General features: G+C 37.7%; 1 protein-coding gene across 4 annotated transcripts; it reads left to right on the top strand.

Moving 5' to 3' along the window:
* Positions 1-5,117: 5,117 nt before the first annotated feature.
* On the top strand, positions 5,118-15,737 carry LOC100338508 (UDP-glucuronosyltransferase 2B17). Of its 4 annotated transcripts, none has more exons than XM_002717129.5 (6): positions 5,118-5,888; positions 7,300-7,448; positions 9,135-9,266; positions 11,485-11,572; positions 12,411-12,630; positions 15,225-15,737. In XM_002717129.5, the coding sequence occupies exons 1-6, from the start codon at positions 5,165-5,167 to the stop codon at positions 15,502-15,504; spliced, it is 1,593 nt and encodes a 530-aa protein (XP_002717175.2). In that variant the 5' UTR covers positions 5,118-5,164; the 3' UTR covers positions 15,505-15,737. The 4 variants fall into 4 exon arrangements, with proteins under 4 accessions (XP_002717175.2, XP_069904166.1, XP_069904167.1 ...); XM_070048065.1 differs by having other exon boundaries at positions 12,411-12,490; positions 15,225-15,322; XM_070048066.1 differs by lacking the exon at positions 12,411-12,630 and having other exon boundaries at positions 15,225-15,394.
* The last annotated feature ends 12,194 nt before the right edge of the window (positions 15,738-27,931 follow it).

The raw sequence follows: 27,931 nt of genomic DNA, 5'->3' as shown, positions 1-27,931 counted from the left end.
TAGGGAGGATGTGGGGAAAAAGGTACCCTAACCCACTGTTGGTGGGAATCCAAACTGGTCCAGCCACTGTGGAACACAGTATAGAGACACCTCAGAAATCTCAGAATAGGCCTACCATATGATCCAGCCACCCCAATCCTGGGAATTTATACAAACCTAAAGCAATCAGCATATGAGAGAGTTATCTGTACCCCTATGTTAATTGCAGCTCAATTCACAATAGCTGATATATGGAACTGACCCAGATGTCCATCAACTATTCAGTGATAAAGAAATTATGATATCTACACACTATGGAGTACTTTTCATATGAAAAAAAAAAGGAAATCCTGTGTTTTGCAACAAAATGGATGCAACTGAAGACCATTATACTTAGTAAAATAAACCAGTCCCATAAAGACAGATATATGTTTTCCCTGATCTGGTTTAACTGGTAGAGTACCTAAAATCAAATGTATCGGAGTGAAATTGTCATTTTGAGATTTAATGATTGTTTACAGCCCTTGTCTCTTCGGTTGAGGGACACTGTTTTTATTATTTGTACTATTTGTTGAACTCTTTTACTTGTGTAGGTTAACCTTATGATCATTAAGTAAATTGAAAGTAGATCTTTGTAAAATTCAGAGTGGGAATGAAAGAGGAATGAAGCGTTAGCGGGAGGGAGGGTAGGGTGCGAAGTATCACTATGTTCCTTAATCTGTATATATGAAATACATGAAACTCATATAACTTAAATAAAATTTTAAAAGATGTTAATAAATAGCACTTTCTTATTTTAATCCATTGACTAGAAATTTTTATAGCATTTAGGTGATTCCTTTTGGCAGTTCTACTGGTCAAAGTTCTGTCGAGAAACCTAAATTTGTCTAACTATCTCAACTACTAATTTCGTTCACTCATTTATTCAGAATCCATTTGATTTCAGGTAATAATTTGTTTAATATAAACAGTAAATGCATTTCTTATTTCATAAGTTTCTCAATAATTTTTAATTATAATGACTTATATGTCAAAACACCAGTCCCAATAAATCTGTATTTAAAAAAGAGGAGAGTACTGTAGGCTAATATCCCTGATGAATGTAAATGCAATATCCTCAGTAAATTACCAGCAAACTCTATTGAATAATCTTCTAATGGAATCATTTCTAATTATGCCAGGCATGCAAGGTTAGTTCAGCACATGCAAATTAAAATGGGATTTACCCTATTCATAGAATGAAGAAAAAATAATATGATCATCTCAACAGAAAAAGAAAAAAAAAACTTGACAGACTTCAATGTCATGATAAAAAAAAATCTGCAGTTATATTAATTGTAGCATTATTCACAGTAACCAAGATATAGAATCAACTATGCATTCATCAAGGAATGAGTGAAAAAGAAAACTTGGTATATATACACAGGGAATACTGGTCAGTTGTAAAAAAAGAGCAAAATTCTGACATTTAGGACCACATGGATGAATCTGGAAGACATCATTGGTATATTAAGACATGTATAGAAAGACAAAGACTGTATGATCTCACCTATATGTGGAATCTAAAAGAAATGAATTTTAAAACAATGAGAGTAGAGAGCACAGGAGGTTGGGGCAGCAAGAGCAGACAGTTGCTATTAGAGGCTACAACATTTCAGTTAGAAAAAAGGAATAAATTTTGAGATGTATGTTGCACAGTAAGATGATTATCTTTAATATTTTGTGTCAAAATGTGTAGAGCAGGAGGACATCATGTTGAGATAAATAATCCAGACGACATTGAAAGATAATGTATGTTTTCCCTCATGAGTGGAAGCAATCCCACCCTCAAAAAAAAAAACAAAAAATCCAATCTGAATACAAAATGGTTTTTGCTAAAAACTGGTATGGGTAAGACAGGATAGAGGGATTTTCCTCATATTACACAATACAGTATGTCAATAAACAAAAATTCAAATCCTGAAATTATAAAATAGTGCCAAAGAAGGGGAAGTGAGATTGCACAGTTTTGATCAGGTGCACAGCACCTGCATATATTGAAATGTCCCACTGTTGCTTATTAATATATGTAATTATTCTTAATATGGATTTTCAAAATATAAAGGTGACAGAGTAAGCGAAATAAGTAAAAACAAAATTACAGTGTAAATTGCAAGAGGATAACAGTAAAAAAAATTTAATTAAGTGATTATGTTCACTATCTTAATTTATTAATCCACATTATTAATACATATGCATATAATAAAACATTACATTAAATTCTTTTTTTTTTTTTTTGACAGAGAGAGAGACAGAGAGAAAGGTCTTCCTTCTGTTGGTTCACCCCCCAAATGTCTGCTATGGCCAGTGCGCTGTGCTGATCCAAAGCCAGGAGCCAGGTACTTCCTCCTGGTCTCCTATGCGTGTGCAGGGCCCAAGGACTTGGGCCATCCTCTACTGCCTCCACAGGCTACAGCAGAGAGCTGGACAGGAAGAGGAGCAAGTGGGACAGAATCTGGTGCCCCAACTGGAACCAGAACCTGGGGTGCCGGCTCCACAGGTGGAGGATTAACCAAGAGAGCTGCGGCGTCGGCCCATTACATTGAATTCTAAAATATAATAATTATGATTTGTTTTGTGAATAAAATATATACTCCAGATTAAAAACTAATAAAAACATATTATTTGACCCAGAAAGTTTACATCTAGGAACCAGTCATTTGCAAATACTTGAACCTGATAATATGTATGCACTAGATGTTTCCTCTAGTACTTAAATATCTATCAAAGAATATTTTTATCTACATCAACACATGGAAGTTATTTGGCCATTAGAGAGAAAGGATTCATCACCAGCAATGTGGTTGAATGGTTTCTCTGTAATACTGTTAAATAGAAAAAAAAAGACAAGTTCCAAAAAAAATTAAAGATTGTACATTTCTTTGTAAAGGGTAAATTACTTTGAAGAACACTGGGACTCTGGAATAGCAGTAATTTTAAGGTCTCATGTATATACTTCATTAGCTAAAATGACCAAAGTATTTTCATGTGTTGTATGGTTAAAATACTACCTTTTTGTGACATAAAGATATCGATCCAAAATATCAAGTTCCAAGGTTTGATACCATATTATCAATTCATTAGTGTCATTTAATCTATTTGAATTGATCGAGGTCTGATCCAGTATTTTTTATCTGTTTAGGATGTTTTAGGGCACCAATATCATATATAAAATAGCTATGAATAAATGACATACAACATTACTAAAATATTTTAACTGCTGTAAAAGTCTAAACTCACAATCATTGTGTTTTCACTCAACACTTGATGATTTTTACAGCAGTATTAGTGACTTCAAAGGCTTTTGCTGGTGGTGATTTGTATACATGAGTACAAATATTTGTAATAGTAGAATCCCCTCATCAAGTCACGCAAATTTCCCTTGAATTTGGCCAGAGTTGTGGTTGTCTTAACCAAGAGAATACCCTGGACATAACAAAACTTAACTTGCAAGACTTAGCAAGAAAAGGAAAATGTCCTCTTTATTTTTCTCTATGTCTCTGCCTCTGCCTCCATGTCTTCTTCTGTTCTTCTCTGTTTCTTTGTCTCTTCTTAGCACACTCTCTTTTTCTTGCTCTCTCTCAGAGCCTTGTTTGGCCTTAAACCAAGTTTTCAAAACTTCTCTTAAGTGCATTTGGATACTTGCTTGTGAAATTCAGTATCAGCAAGAAAAACCTTCTATGTCAGTTTGGCCAGAACCCAATATTTGATCACTTCCAGTATCTGAGCAGAGTCTTCACTTTGCACCATCCCTTGTGGTCTCATCACAGTGACCAATCTTCAGTGAAACTCATGTTAGGTCAGTTCAGCCACAATCTTGTATCTTATATCAAAATGCCTGGGTTTGAGTACCAGTCTCATGTCCAATTCTTTCTTCCTGCTAATGTGCACCTTAGGAGGTAGTAAGTGATGACTTATGTGGGTGAGTCCCTGCCATCCACCTGGGAGACGCAGATTGAGTTTCTGGATTACAACTTTAGCCTGGGCTGCATTTATTGGCTTTAGTCATTTCTCAAACTTCTAGACTATTTGTGCACTTTCTCTTGAAATAAAGCTTTATTGAGAAATTTGCAAAATATTTACCTAAAATCTACCCTTCCTCAGTGTCTAAGCATCCCCAATGTCTGATCAGATTCTTCATTCCCTACTATGCCCTCAGTGGTCTGATCATCGTGGTCAGTCCTCAACAAGAATCCTATTAAATCTGTTTCGCCAGAATCCCCTTGACCCTTGATGTGGGCTAAGTAAATGGAAATATATTTCACACTTGTTGATTGAAATACTTGATGCAGTTGTAGTAGCATACACCACCACTATCAAAATTCTAGCTGACTCTATCACATAAATTGACAAGATGATCCTAAAAGTCATAAAGATATTCAAGGTACCTAGAAATAGCCAATCTTGAAAAGAACAAATTTGAAGGATTATCCTTCCTATATCAAGGCCAACTATAAATCTACAGCAATTAGTAAAGTGAGGCGCAGATATACAGCCGTATATACGGGCATATATTCCTAGATTTTAGAATCCATAAATGGATATACCCACACATTTCCAGAACAGGGCATCTGCAGAGACAGAAGTTGGATTAGTAGTTGTCCAAGGCTTTGGTTTGGCAGAAATTATGGTGTGGTTGATGGCTGAAAGGTAAAATGTTTCTTTGTAGGAGATGAAACTCTTCTAAAATTGATTAATGTGAAGATCTCACAATTCTAAGAATATACTATGAAACATTTAATTAGAAACATTAAAAATTTATGGCACATTAATGATACATCATGAGAGGTCTATTTCTGTGTCAAAGAGATTACAGACACAATAACCTGTAACATGTTACTACTGTTCTCCACAATATTATATAATATATTTTATAAGGAAGTAACTTGCACATGTAAGGCCATTCAGTCTTAGATGGATGATTTCACTCACAAACAAAATGAGATATTAACACACTGTGTAACACAAGGTCATCTGCATTTTGTTTTCCCACTTGCTTTCCAGATGGTTAGATTGTTCATATGATGTTTTTGCTTTGAAGTGCAAGAGTTATAATTTAACTTCCTGATGGATTTATCCTTGCATATAACTATGCTCTCTGTCAGAAGGGAAGAATAATTTGACAGAAGCATTGCATTAAGCCAAAATGTCTTTGAAATGGAAGTCCCTTATTCTGCTAATGCAGCTGAGTTGTTGCTTCAGCTCTGGGAGCTGTGGAAAGGTGTTGGTGTGGCCCACAGAATACAGTCATTGGATTAATATGAAGACCATCCTGGATGAGCTCATCCAGAGGGGCCATGAGGTGACTGTTTTGACATCTTCAGCTTCCATTCTTGTGGATCCAAACAAAACATCAACTATTAACTTTGAAGTTTATCCTACATCTTTAATGAAAGATGATCTTAAGAGTTTGTTCACAAGTCGGCTCAGGAAATGGACATATGATTTTAAACAACAGACGTTTTGGGAATATTTCTCACAAGTTCAAGAAATATTTTCGGAATATTCTGATCGTATTGAAATGTTTTGCAAAGAAGTTGTTTTGAACAAGAAACTCATGGCGAAACTACAAGACTCAAGGTTTGACATTGTTCTTGCGGATGCCGTTGGTCCTTGTGGTGAGCTGTTGGCTGAGCTTCTGGAAGCACCCTTTGTGTACAGTCTCCGCTTCACTCCTGGCTACACCTATGAAAAGTATAGTGGAGGACTCATGTTCCCTTCTTCCTATGTGCCCATTGTTTTATCAGAATTAACTGATCAAATGACATTTATGGAGAGGGTGAAAAATATGATATATGTGTTCTATTTTGACTTTTGGTTCCAAACATTTAATGAGAAGAAGTGGGATCAATTTTACAGCGAAGTTCTAGGTAAGTCATGTTTTAATTGACGATGTGAAGTCCTAACCATCCATAGCCTTTGAAGACAAGCTTGAATGAGTATAAAATCAGAGTAATTTGTTTTTATAAGTAAAATGATGAAATGAAATGTAAAATGATCTGTTATTCTTGCAAATACTCTGGAAAAGCTTACATAGAAGTTCAGTAAGAACTGTGTCTAAACACTCCAGAAAATCAAAACCTTGAAAACTGAACCAATAATGACTTCTCTATAGAAATGCATATCCATTTGAATGTATGTTCTTTCATGTGTAAGTATAGCAATTTTAAATATGACTAATTGTCTTGATGGCCATGTAGATCAAAGATATACATATGTATTACTTGCAAGTGGATATATATATGTGGTATGGTTTCCTGTTCCATGGATCAATGTGCTCATTTAGAACTGGAAATATCGTCCTATATTACAATGGAGAATCACTCACACTTGAGTGATCCATGTCTCTGTCTCAGCAGACAACTGTAATTCGAGGTTTCTCATGTCCTCAATGTATCATGAATTCTCATCCTAAATTCATATCCTAAACTCTTTTGAAGAGAATACATTCAAGTTATTAGTCTGTATTTTAATGGTTATAATTTTTCATAATAAATGATATACCCATTACAGTAGAGTACAAGCACATATTTTGTAAATTTGTTGTTTCCATCTTTTATATTCAAATATTTTTGATTTTAAGTAAAGCAATGTTATTAGTCTCCTGATATGAGTGAAATGTATTGTAGCTAATTACTAGGAATTCGGTTATACCCTCAAAAAACCTCAAAAATAAATTCCACAATTAAGAATCAACATACTAAATTGTGAAAATTAGAATAAGTACCTCCAGGAAACTGCTTGTGGAGGTCAGAGTGATTTTAAATTGATATTTGTCATTTTTGTGACCTTAGAGACAAAAAGAATGCATGTTCATTTGCATAATTTCATGCTGGCTTATCTTCATAAATATTTGAGATGAAGAATATACTGATGTGACATTATATATGAAAGAGGACTCACACAAGTTATTTAAGTACAGCAGTGGGGTGCATCCAGCCTGCAAGCTTTATAAAACTGGAAAATCATTTCATCTGTCCCTGCCAAAGCAACTGCCGGATGGTCTCAACATTCAATAAATCTGTCGCAGGCTAATTTTACAGTTTATAATTTTTAATGGCCTATGAATAATTAGCCCTTAGCATAAAATGTTTCCAGACCTCTTGTTAAGAACTACAAAAATTATAATGTGCATTATATGATACATACAGATTTTTTAAACCCCAATTGGAACATTTAAACAACCTTGGCTACATAATTCAAAATTGTCTAAGATCATTAACTGGCATATTCACATGACAATTTTTCCCATGTGCTATAAATTCTGTATTTTTCGTTCAGGAAGACCCACTACACTATCTGAGACAATGAGAAAAGCTGACATGTGGCTCATCCGAACCTACTGGGATTTGGAATTTCCTCGCCCATTCTTACCCAATTTCCATTTTGTTGGAGGACTCCATTGCAGACCTGCCAAGCCTTTGCCTAAGGTAAAGCTGTGCTACACTGATTTGTTGTTGTTGTTTGTGTTCTTGACGTTTCTAGTGGAAATAATTCTGCATTATGCATTCAGAGAGTTTAACTCACAGAAAGATATTGGAACTGGGGTAAAACGACCTCTCCCATACGGGCACCAGTTCAAGTCCTGGGTGCTCTACTTCTGATCTAGCCCCCTGTTAATGTGCCTGGGAAAGCAGTGGAAGATGGCCCAAGTCACTGGGGCCCTGCACCCACGTGGGAGACCCAAAAGAAGCACCTGGCTCCTGGCTTTGGCTCGGTTCAACTCCAGCCATTGAGGCCATTTGAGTAGTGAGCTAGCGTATGGAAGACATCTCTCTCTCTCTCTGTCTCTACCTCTCTCTATAACTCGTCTTTGAAATAAATAAAGTAGATCTTTAAAAAAAGGAAAAGAAAAGAAGCTTTTGTCACTAATTATGATCATGAGATACATTTTTTTTTTCAGATTGGAAGGGTTTAGTCATTAGTTCAAAGGAAAAAAAGAAAATTAGGAATTCAAAATATAAATAAAAAGAAATGAGTAATCGATTCTGATAAGACATTTCAGAAACTTTTGGCCCTACGTTTCACTTTTTGATGAGAGAGTATATTGAAAATATGGAATAATTTTTGTATACAATGCAGTTAATTTTAATTTACCACATATTGGGGATCACAAATGAGAATAATCCTCAAATAATTTCAAGTCAGCGTGTCCTCACTAGCTTACATGGTGTGAGAGAATTAAGAGGCTGACAGAATGACTATTGGAAAAGACTTTGGTGACTCCTTCCACTGTGGTTCAAGCAGCCTTTTTGGGATGTGAGGTGATGCAGAGGGTCCCTCACAATCAGTTATACATGCCACATTTCTTTGTCCAAAGGTGAAAGAAACATGTGAATTTGTCATTTGTAAACATGTAAAAATGAAAAAATTTATATCAATTATGTCATCTGTAAACATGCACCAATATTGGTGACTCAAATGTGTAACTACACATATAGGGCTCTGGACATAGGATCCTTAGAACTATTGCAAAGGAAATACTACTACTAATAAAAGACTCATAAGTGGTCGTTACCTTAACCTTCCATTTTATGAGGTATTATATCAGAAAAGTTTGAAAAACTGACAATCAAAAGTTGGGAAATGAATGATTTTAGTACTGAAAAAAACACATATAAAACGATCCTAACCAAAAGTAGCATTTCCTCTGTGTTCATCAAGAGACTAGGAAACTATTAATGACTCCAACTAAAATGAATCTTCAGATTCCCTTCCTAGGATATATTCATGTAATTTAATAGAACTCTAGCAATTAGAACCAAAGCTAAACGAATGACCCATGGTGCATGCTTCCAAAGCATCCTGTATTAGTGTTTAACAAATAATACAATGAGAATTTGTGTATAATTTCTAACACCAATTCCCTCAAAAATTGTGTAATGGCTCTATCTTGCTTCTTCCTTATATAAAGACACATACATTTTAACACAAATGCATAATACCAGCCATCTATTTCATATTACACATCTCCTCCCAGAGAACTTAAGTGTTTGGGTCAATTGAAAACAGAGGCCACTCTAATATCCTTGATTTTCAAGTTTTTTGCAGGATTCTTATTGATTCTGTTTGCTAGCGTTTTCTCATTTGTTACAGAGCTAATTTTCTCTTCACAGGAGATGGAAGACTTTGTACAGAGCTCTGGGGAAGAGGGAGTGGTGGTGTTTTCCCTGGGGTCCATGGTCAGCAACATGACAGAGGAAAGGGCCAATGTGATCGCATCAGCGCTTGCCCAGCTGCCACAAAAGGTTAGCAAAAAGTCCTTAGTGTTGGGCAGTTACTGAGTGATTTTGTTAAGTTTTGCAGAGATCTAATTACAGAACCTTCCTGTGTGAAAGGTAAACTTATAATAGCTCTGATTTATCTCTGAAATAATTTCAAACAAACATATAAATTATGGATGCCAAAATGATACTGGTTGACTGATAAACATCAATGTTAACATCATTATGATGAGCAAGAAATACATAAACAGGGAAGAGTATGAAATATTAGTAATATCATGATATTGTAGGCAAGTGGACAAAAATCACCAAATTCTGCTGTATTTGATCCTTTTTTCTTCAGCACACTTAGGGCCATTGTTCTTTCCATACAACATTATCAGAAAGCAGTAAAATGTTGATTATTACTGACAAAAGGCAGACTTGAATCATGTAATTTAGGCTTTCTGTGATATCCTGACTATTTTCCAATGTTGGAAAAGCCCTATTCAGTGAGCTGTTCAGAGGTCAGTGCAGAAAACGTTGCCTAAAGTCCACCAGTCTTGAGTGCAGATACCCACCCCCTCCCTGAGCCAAGTAGATTTAGAGAAAGAGAAAAAAACAGGTTGTGCTGTGGAACTGGCCCCTGCCAGTCTCAAGCAGGAGGATGTAAGGAAAGGATAGCGATGTATCTCTCCCTGGAAGTGGACTTTATGGATTATAAAATGTGACCCCACAAAGATGCTGCATTTAATACATCAGATTAACACTTCCTCCAGACTAAGGAAGGAGAAGGGAGTATGAGAAGTCTGGCATTTGAAACGATTCAGATGCCCTTAACTCCAAAATGTGTATTAGTAACTTATTTTTAATATTTAGATATGCCTGTTGGCTTCAGTTGTTTGTTAACTACCTTTTAGTTTCCTGCATAGTATCTTCTCCTAATGTCTAAAGCAATTGTTTACTGTGAACCTAATGCTACCTTAATATTTATAGAATAGGGGTTAACATTGTGAGGCAGGGAGTTAAGCCACCCTTAGTACCATCATACTCTATCAGAATGCCTATTGTAGTCTCAGCTCTTTTCCTTCCAATCCAGCTCCTTCCAATAAGCCTAAGAAAGAAGTATGATATGGCTAAACTACTGGGGCCCCTGCCACCCATATGGGAGACCCAGATGGAGGTCCAGGGTCCAGGATTTGGGCTGGACCAGCCCTGGATGCCTGGCTGTTGTGACCATTTGGGAAATAAGGATGGAAGATTCTCTCTCTCTGTCTCCCCTTTTTTTGTGTAACTCTAATTTTCAAATAAAAAAAAGAAATCTTAAAAAAGAATACCCATAGAGAAAAAAGAGGTTGAGCACTCATAAATTATATTCTGCTTTATGGGGATTTCTTGGGAATTACAAATTCAGTTCCTCATTTGATTCTAGTCATGAAAATGGCTTTGGTCTATAAGGCCTTGCTAGTAACTGCAATCAAGACTTGTAGTGCATCATGAAAGTGTAATCAGGCTGTTAAACAAAATTTAGTAGCATCACAGTTTAGAATTTTTCAACAGTTTCAACAACATATTATTGTTCCTACATTGACAGACACAGTGGTTTTTATACCTGAAGAATTTCTAAGTCAGCAATAGTGATAGACCATCGGATTCAGGTTGAAATCTGTCAAGTGTAACTTTTCTTCATGGTAGTTAATCATTTGTAATTTAAAAGAGGTTATAAATTCTTTCTACTTAGAATTCACTGGTCACTTATATTCACAACTGTTTGATTATATATAATCTTTTGTAAACAAATGAAAACTAAAACTATAATACATAACTTGAGGAAGAAGCAGATGGAAGTAAATTCTTTCTTGTATCTCTCAAAAAGAATGGAAGAAGACAATATTAGCTTTGGAGGATGAGAACTGGGTTAAAACAATGAATGTGAAGCTTTTTTTTTTAATTAGGTTCAGTTTTCCACACTAAAATTACATCGACTCCTTAAGAATTTATAAAACACTTGATTTTTGTGACTGATAATCACATTGCTCTAAGCTTCTATGAATGAAGATCATGATTGCACTGCATTCATGAAAAATGAGATATTCTGTTTGCAACAACTTTATAATTTTCTTACCTCAAACATCTTTTCTTCAATACTTTATCTGTATTTGGAAGGTGTTCAATTAGATGAAGTCTTAAGTTCTTGAAAATTCAGACATGTTGTATCTTTGAACTTCCACTAATGGTATGAGGTATTTTCTTTACCTACGAGATTTTCTGGAGATTTGATGGCCAGAAGCCAAGTTCCTTAGGATCCAATACCCGACTGTATAAGTGGATCCCCCAGAATGATTTACTAGGTAAGACCCTGAAGAAAAAACACGAAATTATGAATGACAATCAATAAAAATGAAAACAATTCAATAGGAAGCAATTCTGCTGAACATTTATTATTAAAATAGTTAGTTATAAAGTGATTATGTCTTTATTTTCTAGTCCTAAGAATGAAAAATGATATACAATAAAAATTTATATTTTGATATTTTAGTGCACATACTCATAATCTTTATGGCAAGAATTAAAGTATCATTAAATCAGCTGTAATTGTTTCTGTCAGATAATTTTTTAGATAATTTCCAACAGTTATCTCCTATTTCACACTTGACCTACTGTCTCCTATATCTACAGCTGTCACATTTTCTGCTATTCAGGAGCATTTCAATGTCACTGAAAAATAATAACTCTTCTTTGATTACAAGTGAATTTTCTATGAAAGTAAATTCATAATATCTCTCAGAAAATGATAACACATTTCATGATGAATTGTAGCCTCTCTTTTTCTGATTTCACCAGTACTTGTGTACTTGAATGCCCAACTTTCAGGCCCAATAACTTCACAATTTTATCAAGAGAAAATGTTCTAATATGCTAGTATTCTGCTTCTGTTACACAAAGTATTCTCATTTTTGTCTATTTGGCTAGCTTATATTCACATCTCCTATGTGACTTTCATTTGCCTCTCCAGTGGACTTCAGTGCCTCTTGTTCTGAGAAATGAAGTTATTTTCAATGTTCAGTCATGTCTAATATAATCTGTTATCTAGAAAACACCACCCATTTTGAAGTCTTGTATTACATACTTCTCATTTCACTGCAAAGACTCATGATTAACAATTTTCTGAAATTCACCAAACCATAGGTCATCCAAAAACCAAGGCTTTTATAACTCATGGTGGCACCAATGGCATCTATGAGGCGATCTACCATGGCATCCCTATGGTAGGCATTCCTTTGTTTGCGGATCAACCTGATAACATTGTTCATATGAAGGCCAAGGGAGCAGCTGTGAGACTGGATTTTAACACAATGACAAGTACAGACTTACTCAATGCATTGAAGACAGTCATTTACAATCCATCGTGAGTATAAATGTTCATTTTTTTAGGTAGTATTTCTACATGGTTTCTAGTCATCAGTATGAGTTCCAAACTTATTGAAGAGGATAATTTTGAAAGAGTGTGAAGGATGCATCCTATTTGAATTCTGTTTTTAACAACAACACACTTGACCTCATAGATTTAAGGGATAATCAATTAGTTAAACAATTTTGGCGCATACAAGAAATATTGAACCTATGCAGTTAATTATATAAATAGGGAATTATCTTTAAGTATGGCAGAATACACACAGGAAAGAATGATAAACCAAAGGAACATGATGAAATATTTTAATTCTTTACCTGAATTTTCTGGAAATATAAGTCTTTTTGCTCAAAATTTTATCATTATTGTGACAGACTTATAATATTGTGAAATACATACTATTGTAAAATTTTTTTCACTGTCTTGAAAAAATAGGATTTGCGATAACTGATGAGAAAACATTTAAGAATTAATTTTTGTCATGCTCCAAAGTAAATGATGCTGTGTGATATGCAGTACGTAGCATGACCACCCTCAACTTAACAGTCATTAATACTGTGAATTAATACTATAATATTATTACCATATAAGGAGGGTATCACATAAAGGAACACTGTAAAATATATTTATAAACAAAAAAGTGGAGAAATAAATTATGAGATTGATTTTTAAAAGTTTTGGAAGTATATAATAAAAGAAACACAAGTTTGTACCTAGATAGAAAAGAAAATATGGAATGGAAATGGAGATTTAATGTGAATGCATCAAAACTTGGAATTGAATGTATGAATTACATCAATCTTTTAAAAACAGAAAAAGCTAAAATTAATTAATTAAAAGATGACAACATAAAGATAAGTCTCTAGTCTAGCCATTGAGGCCACATGAGATGCCAGTGTCTTATATTGGAGTGCCAAGGTTCAGTTCCCACTCACGATCTCCATTCCAGCATTGCTGCTAATTTATACCCTGGGAAGCAACAGATGATACTTCAAGTATTTGCATCACAGGTGGTAGGTCTGGATTGAATATCTGACTCCAGCTTTGGCTAGAACTTGCAGGTGGGATTTCTCTACCATATGAAAACTTAAATAAGAGATTTGAAGAACAAAATAAACACATATAACCTATATGATCTATATTTCAACTGGGAATAAACATTTTATGAGCCATCAAAATAGCTACCAGAATTGGGCAAATGATATTCATTTTAAAGCCTCATCAAATTTGAAACTATTCAAGCAATAAAGAGTATATGATCTGCTTATGTTGTAAGTAAAAGAAAAAAAATGCAAAGAACGTAGATTAAAAAACTCTATGAATATGATTGGGAGGAGGAAGAAGGGATGGGATATGGCTGGGAGGGAGAGGAGATCCTGAAATGTCACCATGTTCCTAAATCTGTGTATATGAAATACATGAAACTTGTATAACTTAAATGCATTTTTTAAAATAAGAAAAAGAAACTGAAAAAAATCTGTGGTTTTTGGAAATGTTGGAATCTGCTTTGTTTTTCATAAACAGCAAAGAACTCACACGTGTCCCTTTGCTTCAGCAATCCCAATACTATGTAAAAATCCACTAGAAAATATGTCTATGAAAACCAAAAGACATGCCCAAGAATTTTCATAACAGAGTTATTACCCATGGGAAAATCTTTTTGATAAACCAAATGCCCATCAAGTATTGAATGAAGAGATAATCCCTGGTATTATTTTACAATAGAATATTGTACAGCAACAGAGTTAAACAAATCTTACACAAAAGTCAGAGACAAATGAGTACATACCGTATGATTCCAATGTATAGAGGAGAAGAATAAATATATGGTGTTACAAGTCAGCAAAATGCTTAAGTTGGGAACAGGATTAGTGAATGAAATGGTTCCTGAGGAGTGAAGATGTGCCATCCTAGACCATGAGCTGATTAGTAGGTACATTGACATTCTCACTTTGTCACAATTTTCAACTTAATTATAAACTTTCCAGCTGTTCGCTTAGGATATGTGCAGTTTTTTAGATATTTCATGCTGGCATCATATGTTTACTATAGGAAATGCAGTATGTTTTAAAATGTTAGGAAAGTAATAGCAAAGTAAACACTAAATATTACAATTGGCTAGGACTGCTATGCTAATGTAACCAGGAAAGGTATCTTTTAAGGTGACCATTCAGTTTAGAGGTATTTCACCCACCATGAAATAATTTCTCTTTAAAAGCTTCAAGTCGATTGTTCTCAAATCGCTTTTTCACAATCTCAGTTGAACATTGAGTAACACATTACCATTTACTCAGCGAAGGAACATTTAACTTTGACTCCCAATTTTCAATTATTGCCTTGGAAAATATTTCTCAATAAGAAAATTTCAATTAAGCCTGAAACATTTTCTGAGGTTATCAGCAAAATTGCACCAACTATATAGCAATTCTATTGTGTATTTGTGGAATGATTCATGGCACTTTTCATAAAAATGATATGGACATGATATACTTAGGCAGATTGACTTCCTTGTAATACTAGTATCCTTGGACTTGTTGTGCTTGAGCAAATTAACTTCCTCTTAATGTTGATATCTTTATTCTCTCCTATAGATATAAAGAGAATGCTATGAGGTTATCAAGAATTCACCATGATCAACCCATGAAGCCCCTGGATCAGGCAGTCTTCTGGATCGAGTATGTCATGCGCCACAAAGGGGCCAAGCACCTTAGGGTTGCAGCCCACGACCTCACCTGGTACCAGTACCACTCTCTGGATGTGATTGGGTTCCTGCTGGCCTGTGTGGGAACTGTAGTGTTCATAATCCTAGAGTGTTGTCTGTTTTCATACAAAATGTTTGTTAAAACTGGAAAGAAGAACAAAAAGGAATGATTCTACCTAAGTCTGATGCTGAGAGTCCTGATATTTGGGAGTTCTCTAATTGAAAGGCACAAAATGCAGAAGAAACTGTGATGCAAGGTTCCTTTCCTCCTGTGACAAAACTAGTTTTTGCAATTTACCTTGTCAAGTACAAATTTGTTTCCCAGGAATTAATAACTTTTGAAAAATTAGAAATATCTCAGGCCAAAGAAAGCAATCTATGGCAAATAAAAAATTATGCAACATTTCACTTTCTCTTTTAATACTAAATAAGCTGAATAATGATTCACAGATTTTTCATGGACACATGACCACAAAGAATTTAGTCTTCCTGTGTTTTGCACAGAGGTTCAATGCCTACATTCAATATGAGAATGCCTGGGTTTGAGCCTTGGCCTCTCCAGTTCTGATTCCAGTTTCTGCTGATGGGACTCCTTGGGTTCATGCAGCATTTGTGTTATACCTGAAATGAGTTCCTGGTTTCTGGTTTCATCCTGGCACAGCCACTACTATTTTAAATATTTACTGAGTGAACTAGGAGATGAAAATTCTGTCTCTCTTTCTCTCTCTCTCTCAAATGTTGTAATTTAAAAAAATTTCATTGTGGCTGGTGCTGGGGCTCAGTAGGCTAATCCTCCCCCTGCGGCACCAGCACCCCAGGTTCTGTCCCAGTTGCTCCTCTTCCAGTCCAGCTCTCTGCTGTGGCCCGGGAGTGCAGTGGAGGATGGCCCAGGTCCTTGGGCCCTGCACCCATATGGGAGACCATGAGAAGCTCCTGGCTTAGGATCAGCGCAGTGGGCCAGCCGCAGCAGATATTGGGGGGTGAACCAACGGAAAAGGAAGATCTTTCTCTCTCTTTCTCTCTCTCACTGTCCACTCTGCCTGCCAAAAAGAATCATATAAAAAAAAAAAGATAATTGAAAATGAAAAAAAAATCTCATTGTTATTTTTTCAATAACACACAAAACTTTAACTTCATTTTGGCTCATAATTTTGTAGTTTTATTCTTTTTCCATAGAAGTTATTCAATGAGTAGAAAACATGAAAATGACTCACTTTTCCATTTGGCTTTGGAAACTAGTATTTCTGATTGGCTTTTACTGGGCATGTGAAGTAGGCAAGCATACAGGTTAAAATATATTAGGTTTGTGAGCTGGAAGACCAAGCCTTGCCACGCCCATCTGTCACCTCACCCCCTACCTGATACCTTCAGCATGCCCCTGTGTGACCTCATCCCCCTACCTGACCACACCTGGGTGTGCACCAGCTAATCAGGTTAATTAACCACTCCACTTTGGAAGTGGGTTAAAAGCCTGGGACATAGCATGTCCCGCACTTCTCTTCTTCCCTGGCCTCTTGCCAGGAGGGGGCTTGCTATAGCCTTGCAACTCCAGGACGCTTGGCCTTCTGGCCACCTGCCCTAGGCTTCCTGGCCTAGATGCTCCTCCACGTGGCTGGTTCTTGGTGCTTGGTATGAACCCAGATTTACCTCTCTCTTAAATAAAGCTCTCACTCTTCTATGCATCTTTCTCACTAAATAAAGGCTTAAGATATATCATGCTGCCACATTTAACTGTGCCAGTATTTAGAATTCTTCTCTAAATATTAGGAAAGATCCCTCTCATGCTTATTAATATTGAGGATTTATTAATAAGTATATGGTGATATCATATGGCACCCCAAATTCCTGTAGCATATGTGGCACCCCAGATGGCACTTCTGGGGAATTTTAAGGGCCACATTTTTGTATGAATTTTAGGGGGTCATCTCTGATTTCACATGCAGCCTCCAGGTAACTTTATCCCTAAAAATAGAGCAAAGTAATTCCCTTCTTCCTGCTCAAGCCCTTTCCCATTGGAATGTATGTGGAATTTGAATTATAATAACTCCTAACTGCTGAAATGGTGCTATTTGGAAAAGTCTTTCCTTTCAGCTCATTCTCCATTCCTCTTAGGCTTCTTTTTTTAAGATTTATTTATTTATTTGAAAGGCAGAATTTTAGAGAGGCAGAGGCAGAGAGAGAGAGAGAGAAAGAGATGTCTTCCATTTGCTGGTCCACTCCCCAGATGGCTGCAACAGCCAGAATTGTGCAGATCTGAACAGTGACCAACACTCTAATACTCTGATAATATTTAACTTTCACTCCTTAGTTGTTGGCATCAGTCCTTTCACTAGTATTTGCTGTGCTGCTGCCCTTTTGTGAAGGAGCAAGTCCTCTCTTCACAGGAAATGGAAAACTTTGTGCTGAGCTCTAGAGAAAAGGGAGTTGCGCTCTTTTCCCTGGGACCAATGGTCAGTGAGCTGACAGAAGATAGGGCCACTATGATTGCATCAGCCCTTGCTTGGCTTCAGTGAGAGGTTAGAAGGAAACGTCCTAATAGTGGGCACATACTGACTGAGCCTCTTTTATTCTGCTTAAGATTGAGTACAGACGCTTCCTGTGTGAAAAGTAAGCGGTCAGAATGGCTCTGGTCAATCACTTTTTCAACAAAGATACACATGATAAATGCTAAAATGATAAATGCTTGTGATTGATAATAACTTTGGTGTTAACATTCTGATAAAAAACAAATAGATACTAAACTGGCACAACACAGAGTTCTGATGTCATCACAATGTTAGCGAGGAACACAGAAATCAGGGAGTTTCTGTCAAGATTCTTGAGGGCAAGTACACACGAAAGATATTATCACAAAAAGGTAAAATGTTAACTAGTAACTTTACCAATAATAATGTTCAGTGTGTAATGACCAAAATGAAAAAGAATTGGCCGGCGCCGTGGCTCACTAGGCTAATCCTCTGCCTTGTGGCGCCGGCACACTGGGTTCCAGTCCCGGTCGGGACGCCGGATTCTGACCCGGTTGCCCCTCTTCCAGGCCGGCTCTCTGCTGTGGCCCTGGAGTGCAGTGGAGGATGGCCCAAGTGCTTGGGCCCTGCACCCCATGGGAGACCAGGAGAAGCACCTGGCTCCTGCCTTCGGATCAGTTCGGTGCGCAGGCCGCGGTGGCCATTGGAGGGTGAACCAATGGCAAAGGAAGACCTTTCTCTCTGTCTCTCTCTCTCACTGTCCACTCTGCCTGTCAAAAAAATTTTAAAAAATTAAAAAAAAAAAAAAAAAGAATCAAGTCCATCATTTGTACGAGGCTACCTTTGAAATCTGGTCCCTTTCAAAATTTTTTTTTTTTTTTTTTTATTTTTGACAGGCAGAGTGGACAGTGAGAGAGAGAGACAGAGAGAGAAAGGTCTTCCTTTGCCGTTGGTTCACCCTCCAATGGCCGCCGCTGCAGCCGGCGCACCGCGCTGATCTGATGGCAGGAGCCAGGAGCCAGGTGCTTTTCCTGGTCTCCCATGGGGTGCAGGGCCCAAGCACCTGGGCCATCCTCCACTGCACTCCCTGGCCATAGCAGAGAGCTGGCCTGGAAGAGGAGCAACCGGGACAGAATCCGGCGCCCCAACCGGGACTAGAACCCGGTGTGCCGGCGCCGCAAGGTGGAGGATTAGCCTATTGAGCCACGGCGCCGGCCATCAAAATTTGTTTTTAAATTTATTTATGTGACAGGTAGGCAGATGGACAGAAAAACAAACAGGGAGACTATGAAAGCTCCCATCTAATATTTCAGTCCTCAAATTCTCACAATGGCTGGGACTGGGTGGATAGAGATGAGGAGCCAGAAATGCAATCCAGATTTTTTACATGGGTAGCAGAGACTGAATTATTGAACCTCTCTTAATGCTAGACTACTGTCTATTCCATTTTCTTTTCTTTTTTCTTTCCTTCTTCCTTTTGATGTGGAACTTTTACCTCATATGATGAGTTCCAGTAAAAACGTGGTTTAGAAGACAGTGGCCCCTATGGGTACTTCCACCTTTACTTCAAAGTGGGCAACAAATGCTACCCCCAATGTGGCAGCACCAGGGGGACTTCTGCCCTGACGGGAAGATGGGCCAAAGACCTCACCAACAACACAATATGGAGGCCCCCATAGTTGATCATATGCTAAATGCCTGGCCAATAGTGAGAATTTTTTCCTAATATTTATTTATTTATTTATTTATATGAGAGGCAGAGTTACAGAGAGGAAGAGGCAGAGAGAAAGAGGTTTTCCATCCACTGGTTCACTCCCCAGATGACCACAAGGACAGGAACTAGGCTGATCCAAAACCAGGAGCCAGGAGCTTCTTCTGGGTTCCCACACAGATACAAGGGGCATCTTTCACTGCTTTCCCAGGGCATAGAAGAGAGCTGGATTGGAAAGGGAGCAGCCAGGGCTCAAACGGGTGCTTCTATGGAATGCTGCCACTGCAGACTATGGCTTTACCCGCTACACCACAATGCAGGCTCCAATGAGAATTTTAAATTTCAGTTTTTTTTTTTTTTTAAATTTTAGTTTTACACTGGTTCTCTTGAGCTTTCTGGGATTCCATATATCAGGCATGGTGGTGGCTTCCTGGGGTTCCGTAACCCAGATCTAGAGGTGGCCTTCTGAGATTTCATCGCAGATCAGGTGGTTTTCCCTTAGGCCTTCTGCTGTTTCCCAGACCAGGAAGCATTCTGTTTTCATTTCTGTATGTTACTTTGGCTTTATGCTAGTTAGTGGAAATAGGGAGCCCCTTCAGTGGGCTGGGTAAAATAATGGACCCAATTTGGGGTGTAAAAGTAGAACCTAAGGTGTCAAAATTATAGTTAGTGCAAGGTATCCAAGTCACAAGCTTACACATGATTAGGCTTGTGGGTCGTCATATCTATCTCTGCTTCTTAGGTCCTACAAAGAGACTGTTGAGCTGTATAGTTCTGCATACATTCCTATGGACTTACTTCTAAGGGTACAGTTTGTATGGCATTTCAAATCCCCATGATCTGGTTCATAAAATATCTTTTTTTTTTTTTTTTTTTTTTTTTTTTTTTTTTTTTTTTTTTTTTTTTTTGACAGGCAGAGTGGACAGTGAGAGAGAGACAGAGAGAGAAAGGTCTTCCTTTGCCGTTGGTTCACCCTCCAATGGCCGCCGCTGCAGCCGGCGCACCGCGCTGATCCTGGCAGGAGCCAGGAGCCAGGTGCTTTTCCTGGTCTCCCATGGGGTGCAGGGCCCAAGCACCTGGGCCATCCTCCACTGCACTCCCTGGCCATAGCAGAGAGCTGGCCTGGAAGAGGGGCAACCGGGACAGAATCCGGCGCCCCAACCGGGACTAGAACCCGGTGTGCCGGCGCCGCAAGGTGGAGGATTATGGTTCATAAAATATCATTTTAAGTGTTCTTTGATAATATAGATAGGCTTGAGGAGGAGAGAATGCTCCAACGTGGGAAGCAGTCCATACAGCAGACTCATAGAATGGCAATTGTTGTAAGTAATGCTCAGTGACCTCCGGGTCAGCTCTAAAGGCATTCTTGTTCCAGCTGAAAAACCCACAGGAGCATTCCAGGAATGGAAAGCCAGCACACTTGTGCAAAAAGTGACCCTACATGGAGAACCTCCCTAGGTGAGACCTCAGTGGAAAGAAGTAGTCATCAAAGAAGGAGGTACTTTTCTCTAAAGCGAGGAGAGAACTTCCACTTTGTTTATGGCCTCGTCTAAATACTGATGTAGTTTGTGGTTTCAAAAGGCTTCCATAGCCTCGGCAGCTCATGTCAAGAGCCTCGGGTGGTCACTAACATCATACATAAGAGTGCTGATTGTTAAATTAACAAGTGTCTACTAACTTCCCAATCAAGACCTCTTTCCTCAAAAAACTACAGAATTAGCATTAATGGTAAAACTTGTTCCCAAACATTTACTTTGTTCTAACATGTTATATTCTTATGTGTCAGAAAGTCTAGTTATATCTAAGTCTTAAACTCCATTGGCTGTATTCTTAAGTGTTTCTTTAAAGTCTCAAACATAAATTCTTGGATCCATGTCTCTCTGTGACATTTCTATATCATATGTTTTAACACAAGGTCAAATACAGAGTGAAGGAGGGTTAAGGCCTCAGGACTACTAATGAGATGGTTGTTTCAATGCATCTTACTGTGTGATAAACCTTTACCTAGGGGAAAATTTCTTCTGCATTCCTCTAAACCCAAAATCTGGGAAAGTTATGATACAGAAGTTTCCAAACAAAGCTCAGGTTTCTAAACTAGAGGTAGGGTACCTGGCATATGTTCTAACTCCAGAAAAGTGTTCTTTCTCAGTCAAGGGAAAAAGAAAGCTATTCTATGTAAAAGGGCAACTCAGGATATTTCTGGGAATGGTAGGATTCTGTGGAATCTGGATTCCAAGAATTGGATTGCAAGCCTTGGTATGAGGCTTTAAAAGGCCCTGACACTGACACACTGTGCAGGACAGGGGAACTTTTAATAGAAGCTCCAACATTAGAAATTCCTGAGCAAGCCCTTCATAGAACGATCCACTTCAGATCAGTTACAGCAGTGAAAGGGACCTTACCAGGTGCTACTGAGAACAACTACCTCAGTGAAATTAGAATTAATTAGATTTAATTTCCATTCCTATGATCTACATGAGGATAGCCTTTCCATCTTAAGGCCACACACAACTCACAATTGGTTTTGTTCTGATTTTGCTTATGCTAATTAACAAACTTACATGTTTCAGAACTCAACAAATTCTGACCATAAAGGGACACAGCCTTTGGCAGTGACTGAGACTGCTCTAGTTTATAAAGTGAATTTATTAGCTGAGATAGAGACTTCCAGACCCAGGACAGGCAGGGCCTGCGCTACACCCCTCATAAGCAGGAAGCAGCTATAGAAGATATGATTCTACGCCCTTCAACAGCCCTTAGGATTAAGGGCTGGAAAGTCTCTAAGAGGGGAATGATGTAGGCAGACAGGGAAAAAGTGATTAGATTTGTGAGCTGGAAGGCCATGTCCCCTGTGTGATCTCATCCTCCTATCTGACCCCATCTGTATGCACACCTGCCAATCAGGCCACATAATCATTCCCCTTTGGAAGTGGATAAAAGGCTTGAAACACGATAGGCCCAGCCCTTCTTTCACCATTATTGACCCTGTTGCCCTTGTTCCCCTCACCTTTGGGACATGTGTTCTTCGGACAGCCTGCACTCTCTGCCTTCACTTTGCTGCTCGTGATAAGCTGCTAGCAACTGCTCATAACCAAATGCTTGCTGCAGGTGGCTCTTGCCTACTCTCTGCTCGGTGTGGATCCAGACTTCCTTTTCCCCTTGAGACAGAGCCCTCACTCTCCTATGCATTTCTCTCCCTGAATAAAAAGCTTAAAAACTTACCCTGTCATCTGGTCTCTTTGAGTCAGTATTCAGAATTCTTCTCTGAATTCGTGGCAAGAGCCCACATAGCTTATTAATTTCAGAAATATTAATAAGCAAACTTACATCAGAGCTGGGACTAGAACTGCCCATATTGGATGCCGGTGCTTCAGGCTGGGGCTTTAACCTGCTGTGCCACAGTGCTGACCTCCCCTTTTTTAGAGAATAACTTTACAAGTTTTAGTTATGTCTGGGTGCTCAATTTCATGGCTTGAAAGAGATTTGTTATTATCCTTAGGTACTTCCTTAATGTTAATTAAGTTCCTCAAATATGGACTCTAGGTAGTATCTCAGTCCCCCTGCTATACTACTACCTTGTCTGTTTTAAAGTTAAATGGAGAGTAAAGAATTATTTAAGACCTCAGGGCTATTACTGAGGCATTTATTTCATTTATTTCATTGCATTTTATCTAAAGAATGTTTTCTTCTGCATTTCCTTAAACCCAGAATCTAGCAAAATAATCAAAGAGTGTTTCAGCAAAAAAGCTCAGGTTTCTAAACAAGAGGTAGATTACCTGGCATATATTCCGACCCTAGGAAAGTGTGCTCTTTCAGTCAAGAGAAAGGAAAGTATTCTATTATATAGGGCCACCACAGCTAAGAACATTTGTAGGAATAATAAGATTCTATAGAAATAGATTCCAGGATTTAGGTTAAAGCTGAACCTTTATTTGAAGCTTTAAAATGAACGACACCGACCCACTGTGCTGGACATGGAAGCTACAAAAGGCATTCCAAAGGATTAAAGAGCTATTAGCAGGAGCTCTAGTATTAAAAATCCCTAACCTTGTAAGCCATTCTCCCTGTTTGTAGCAAAAAGCAAAGGGTTGCTCTAGGGGTATTGACTCAGAAATTTGGTCCACTTCCAGGACCTGTGGCCTATTTTCATAAACACAAGATTCGGTGGCTACATCTGAATGATCACTTCAGAGGCAGTTTCAGAGAAAGGTTGACTAAAGTCCATGAAACCTGAGTACAAGTTATATAAGCAGGCAGATTTGATTAAATTGATTAGATTTGAGAGAGCTGGATTCCATGCCTTCACCCTGCCCCCTGCCTAATCTTACCTGTGCGCCCACCTGCCAATCAGACAAGTATCCACACCCCTTTGGAAGTGAGTAAAAGCCCTGGAACACCTGGGCAGCTCCCTTGTTGTCCTGCACCTCTGGTTGCCCAATCTCTGCTTTTCTATCTGTGCTACCCACCTGGGGCTGATCCCACTGTATGCTTTGCTCCAAATGGCTCCCGGCCTGGTATGGACCCAGCTTGCACTTCTAGACTTTGTTCGCCCCTAAATTAAGCACTCACTTTCCTGTGTATTTCTCTCATTGAATAAATGCCAAAACTACCATATCACCTGGTTTACTTGAGCTGCTATTCAGAATTCTTATCTGAATAGACAGCAAGGACCCTCAATATTAATATTGAAATAATGAATAAAGCTAGTTGGTAACACAAGCACTCACCTACCCAGCCAACTATATTTAGAGATCCAGAAAAACCAGTCTCCCCTCAGGGCCCAACCCTGCCAGCATCTGAAGCAGGAAGATGTAAGAGGTAGGGGAGATATGGTTCCTTCCCAGCAGGTGAAACCTGTGCAGCATGAAATACAGCTTGGTCAGCTGTGTTTCTAAACCATCAAGATTCAATACCTCCACAAATTCAGGAAGATAAATGGGATAAAAGAAGGGGTGATGCAGAGGCATGATGCCCCCTAATCCATAAAATGCATTAGCCAATCGTTCTCCACTATGTACAATATACATGCAATCTTGGAGTATTTTTGAACTGTTGGAGGTAGGGAGAAACAGGCTCAAGACCTGTTTTTTCTATCAAAATATTAAAATTTATAAATGGTTTCTATATTTGTTTTTTAAAATGTATTTATAATTATAATCCATTGCTATCATTATTTTGTTGCTCAAATTAATACCAATTTGATTCACGAGGATTCCTTATAATTGCCTGTCATATTTTTTGACACATTCCTAGAATTTGATTGCTTTTTCACTTTTAGATAGCACAAGACTCTTCGGACTCATCCTGGACTTTGCTTACTTGAGGACCAATAAGGATCTTTTCACCAAGAAGCTAGGATTACTTTTATTTAAAAAAAGTCTCTACAATAAAGATTCAAATAATAGATGTGCTCATTAATTGTCATATAACATTGCTCGCAGGCCACTGTAGGAAAGAGGTTTGGGAAATAAATATTTATAGCTTTGAACTTAGCATTTAAATAACAAATATATCTTAACCACTGTTACAGAAAGCACCAAAAGAATATAATATGCAAAAAAATGCCTAAATTTAAATGAATGGATCATAAACACAAAGAAGATGGTCAGTCAGGTTAACAATTATGGGTTTCTCAACAAAATCAATGATATATGTTCCTAGAATTTGATTTGACAAAAAATAATAAATACTATGGATGAGGAACCAAATAAGAGGACACTCCCATGATTATTTCACGGATAAGTAAATACAATGTAAACAGACAAAGAGCACATATGGGAGCAAGAGAATAGACTTCCACTAACCAAAACTGAACTAGCCAATATTGAAACCAAAAATCCAATGTAGTTATATCAATTCTTATGCATTTGAATATCAGAGAAATGGCCACCACTAGAGACGTAGATCCAAAGGGCCAACCTAAGGTCATCTTTGTCAGAAATTTTATATGCTCCAATTTTGAAGAGCTTCATTTTCAAAAGAAAGTATGCTTTTGACTCAACTGAATTTTATCATTACTTAAGTGCCTAAAAGTAAGAAACTCTGATGCTAAGAAAGGCAATTATTGAAGTATTGCTGTCTGTTGTATCAGCTTTCAAATAAATGAAGCAGACATTAAGAAGTTAAGAAGTAAGGTATATGAATAAAATACTGATAGTGAAATGACTATAAGAAAAATGAAAAGGGAAATTACTGGGAATTGTTCTTCCAGGGTGGGAACCTTTAGATGGTTATTAGGAGATGATTAAAATGGAACTTGATGGAAATAAAACAAAGATCTCAATATAACACTATCAAAATATTGGATAGACAAATGCAACCTTCTGAATGTAACCCCTACCTTATAGGACCCAAACAATCAGCTTAATATATAGTCATTTAATGGAACTTAAAAACTAGAAAACAGTGATTTTAATGAGAGCATAGATAAAAATTTAATGCAGTGATCTTTAGGCAGATTGTTCGTGATAAATGGGCAAAGGTCTGTTGGTTCAAGTCCTTGTTGGACATCCAAATCCTATATACACAAGTAGATTAAACGATCAAAGGATGGTGAGAGAAAATACCTGAAACTTTTTTGACAGAAGAACCACATGTACTGTGGTACCAGTATCCATCAGGGGTGATCTAACAGGCTAGCATTAGATTGACAGAATACAAAAATGTAAGTTGATAAATTTGGAATGCTTACATGGATTTAATATGAAGGTGTTGTGTTCTTTTTACATAAAAGTTTCATGGCAATGATTAATATATCTGACAAGGGAACACTCTATCTGGTATTACAAAACCAAACATGCCAATAAATTCCAAATGGAGTATAGAGTTAGCAATGTAAAAGTTGATCATTAAGATACATTTATAGGAGAGCTGATATAATTGAACATGTTTCAGGTAAAGTGGTTTTTGCAGTTACCTAATTATTTTATACAGATAGAGCTTACATCTTTCTGAGCAATGTTTCTTGTACTTAGTATTGTAAATCAGAAGGCATGCAAATCTACCCTCCAGTCTATACTGGACTCGTTAAATTAGAACCTGTATGATCGTCCAAACCAAAAAAATTTCAGAATAGGAACTGATGTGCTGGTAAGAACAAATTATCTATGTGATAGTCCCATAAGGAACATAGACTGGAGCTTATGGCAAGTCTATGAGCACTTCCACTTCTCACTTTCTGAGATTTCAGCCTCAGAAATTTTCATTTGGGAGACCTTTACTACCTATCTATGGAATAACACTTGAAGCTACACTTAATGTCTGTAGGATGTAAAAAGATTTTGAAACCTGAAATATAAATGCTGTCTCTGGTATTCCAGAGAAACACTCTAACACGGACGGCAGTATACAGAAGAGCTCCATATCTACGTATGGAAAAAATGAACTTTTTACAGGACCAGGCTACCTGGGGATACAAGGAGGAGATACCCATAAGCAGGGAATCCCTTACTTAACTTTGGAACTATTTGAGCAACTTCTACACTGTGCGGTTCCCCAAAACAGCTCCCAACTGATGAAGAAAGAGCTGTAGATTTTGTGGATGGCAAGGAACAGACAGCATCCCATTTAGAAAGATCTTATTATGATCGGAAATGTTGGAAACAATTCAGCACATTGGGCTGAATAAAATCCCGTTTTTCTAGCAGTGATTGAAAAGCTGAACAACAATAAAATCTCCTGCATTTTTTCGAAAAAAATATGATTTATTTGAAAAGCAGTGTTACAGAGGAGCAGAGGCATAGAACAAAAGAGAGAGAGAGACAGAGAGAGAGAGAGAGAGATCTTCCAAACACTGATTTACTCCTTAAATAGCCACAAAGGCAGGAGTTGAGGCTATCCAAAGCCAGGAGCCAAGAGCTTCTTTTGGGGTGCATGGCTTTCCCAAGCAATAGCAGGGCTTTCCCAGACCATAGCAGAGAGCTGGATGGGAAGTGGAGCAGCTTGGATACAAAAATGCGCATGTATGGGATTCTGGCAATGCAGGTGGTGGCTTTAAATGCTGCGTGGAAGCAGGGGCCCTTATCTCCTGCATTTTCATTTTTATTGATTCATAGAAAATAACCAATGATCTAGCCATAGACTCAGGTGGAAAGTAAATGATAATATGTTCTATTAAATGCCTGGTCAAATGAGCATAGCCCTGTGGAAATTACAGGGGTATATTAAAATAGAACAGATTTATATCATTTATATCATTCAAAGGACTCCCTTCTAGGTATGGAAGATAATTGGAGTTGTCAAACAGATGTATGCATGTGCTCATTTAAGGTGTCATTGACTTAAGGAGTGAGTGGATATGGGGGTATTACAGCAATGATTATATCACTTTTGCCCCTTCTCAAGCATATAATATCAGTAAAAACACTTGTCTGCAAGCAAAAGAAGTAGAGACCAAGATGGTTAGGCAGCACTTTCTCTGGT

The sequence above is a fragment of the Oryctolagus cuniculus genome, chromosome 8, assembly GCF_964237555.1.
Source record: "Oryctolagus cuniculus chromosome 8, mOryCun1.1, whole genome shotgun sequence".
NCBI lineage: Eukaryota > Metazoa > Chordata > Mammalia > Lagomorpha > Leporidae > Oryctolagus > Oryctolagus cuniculus.
This window is presented reverse-complemented; position numbering and strand designations above follow the sequence as displayed.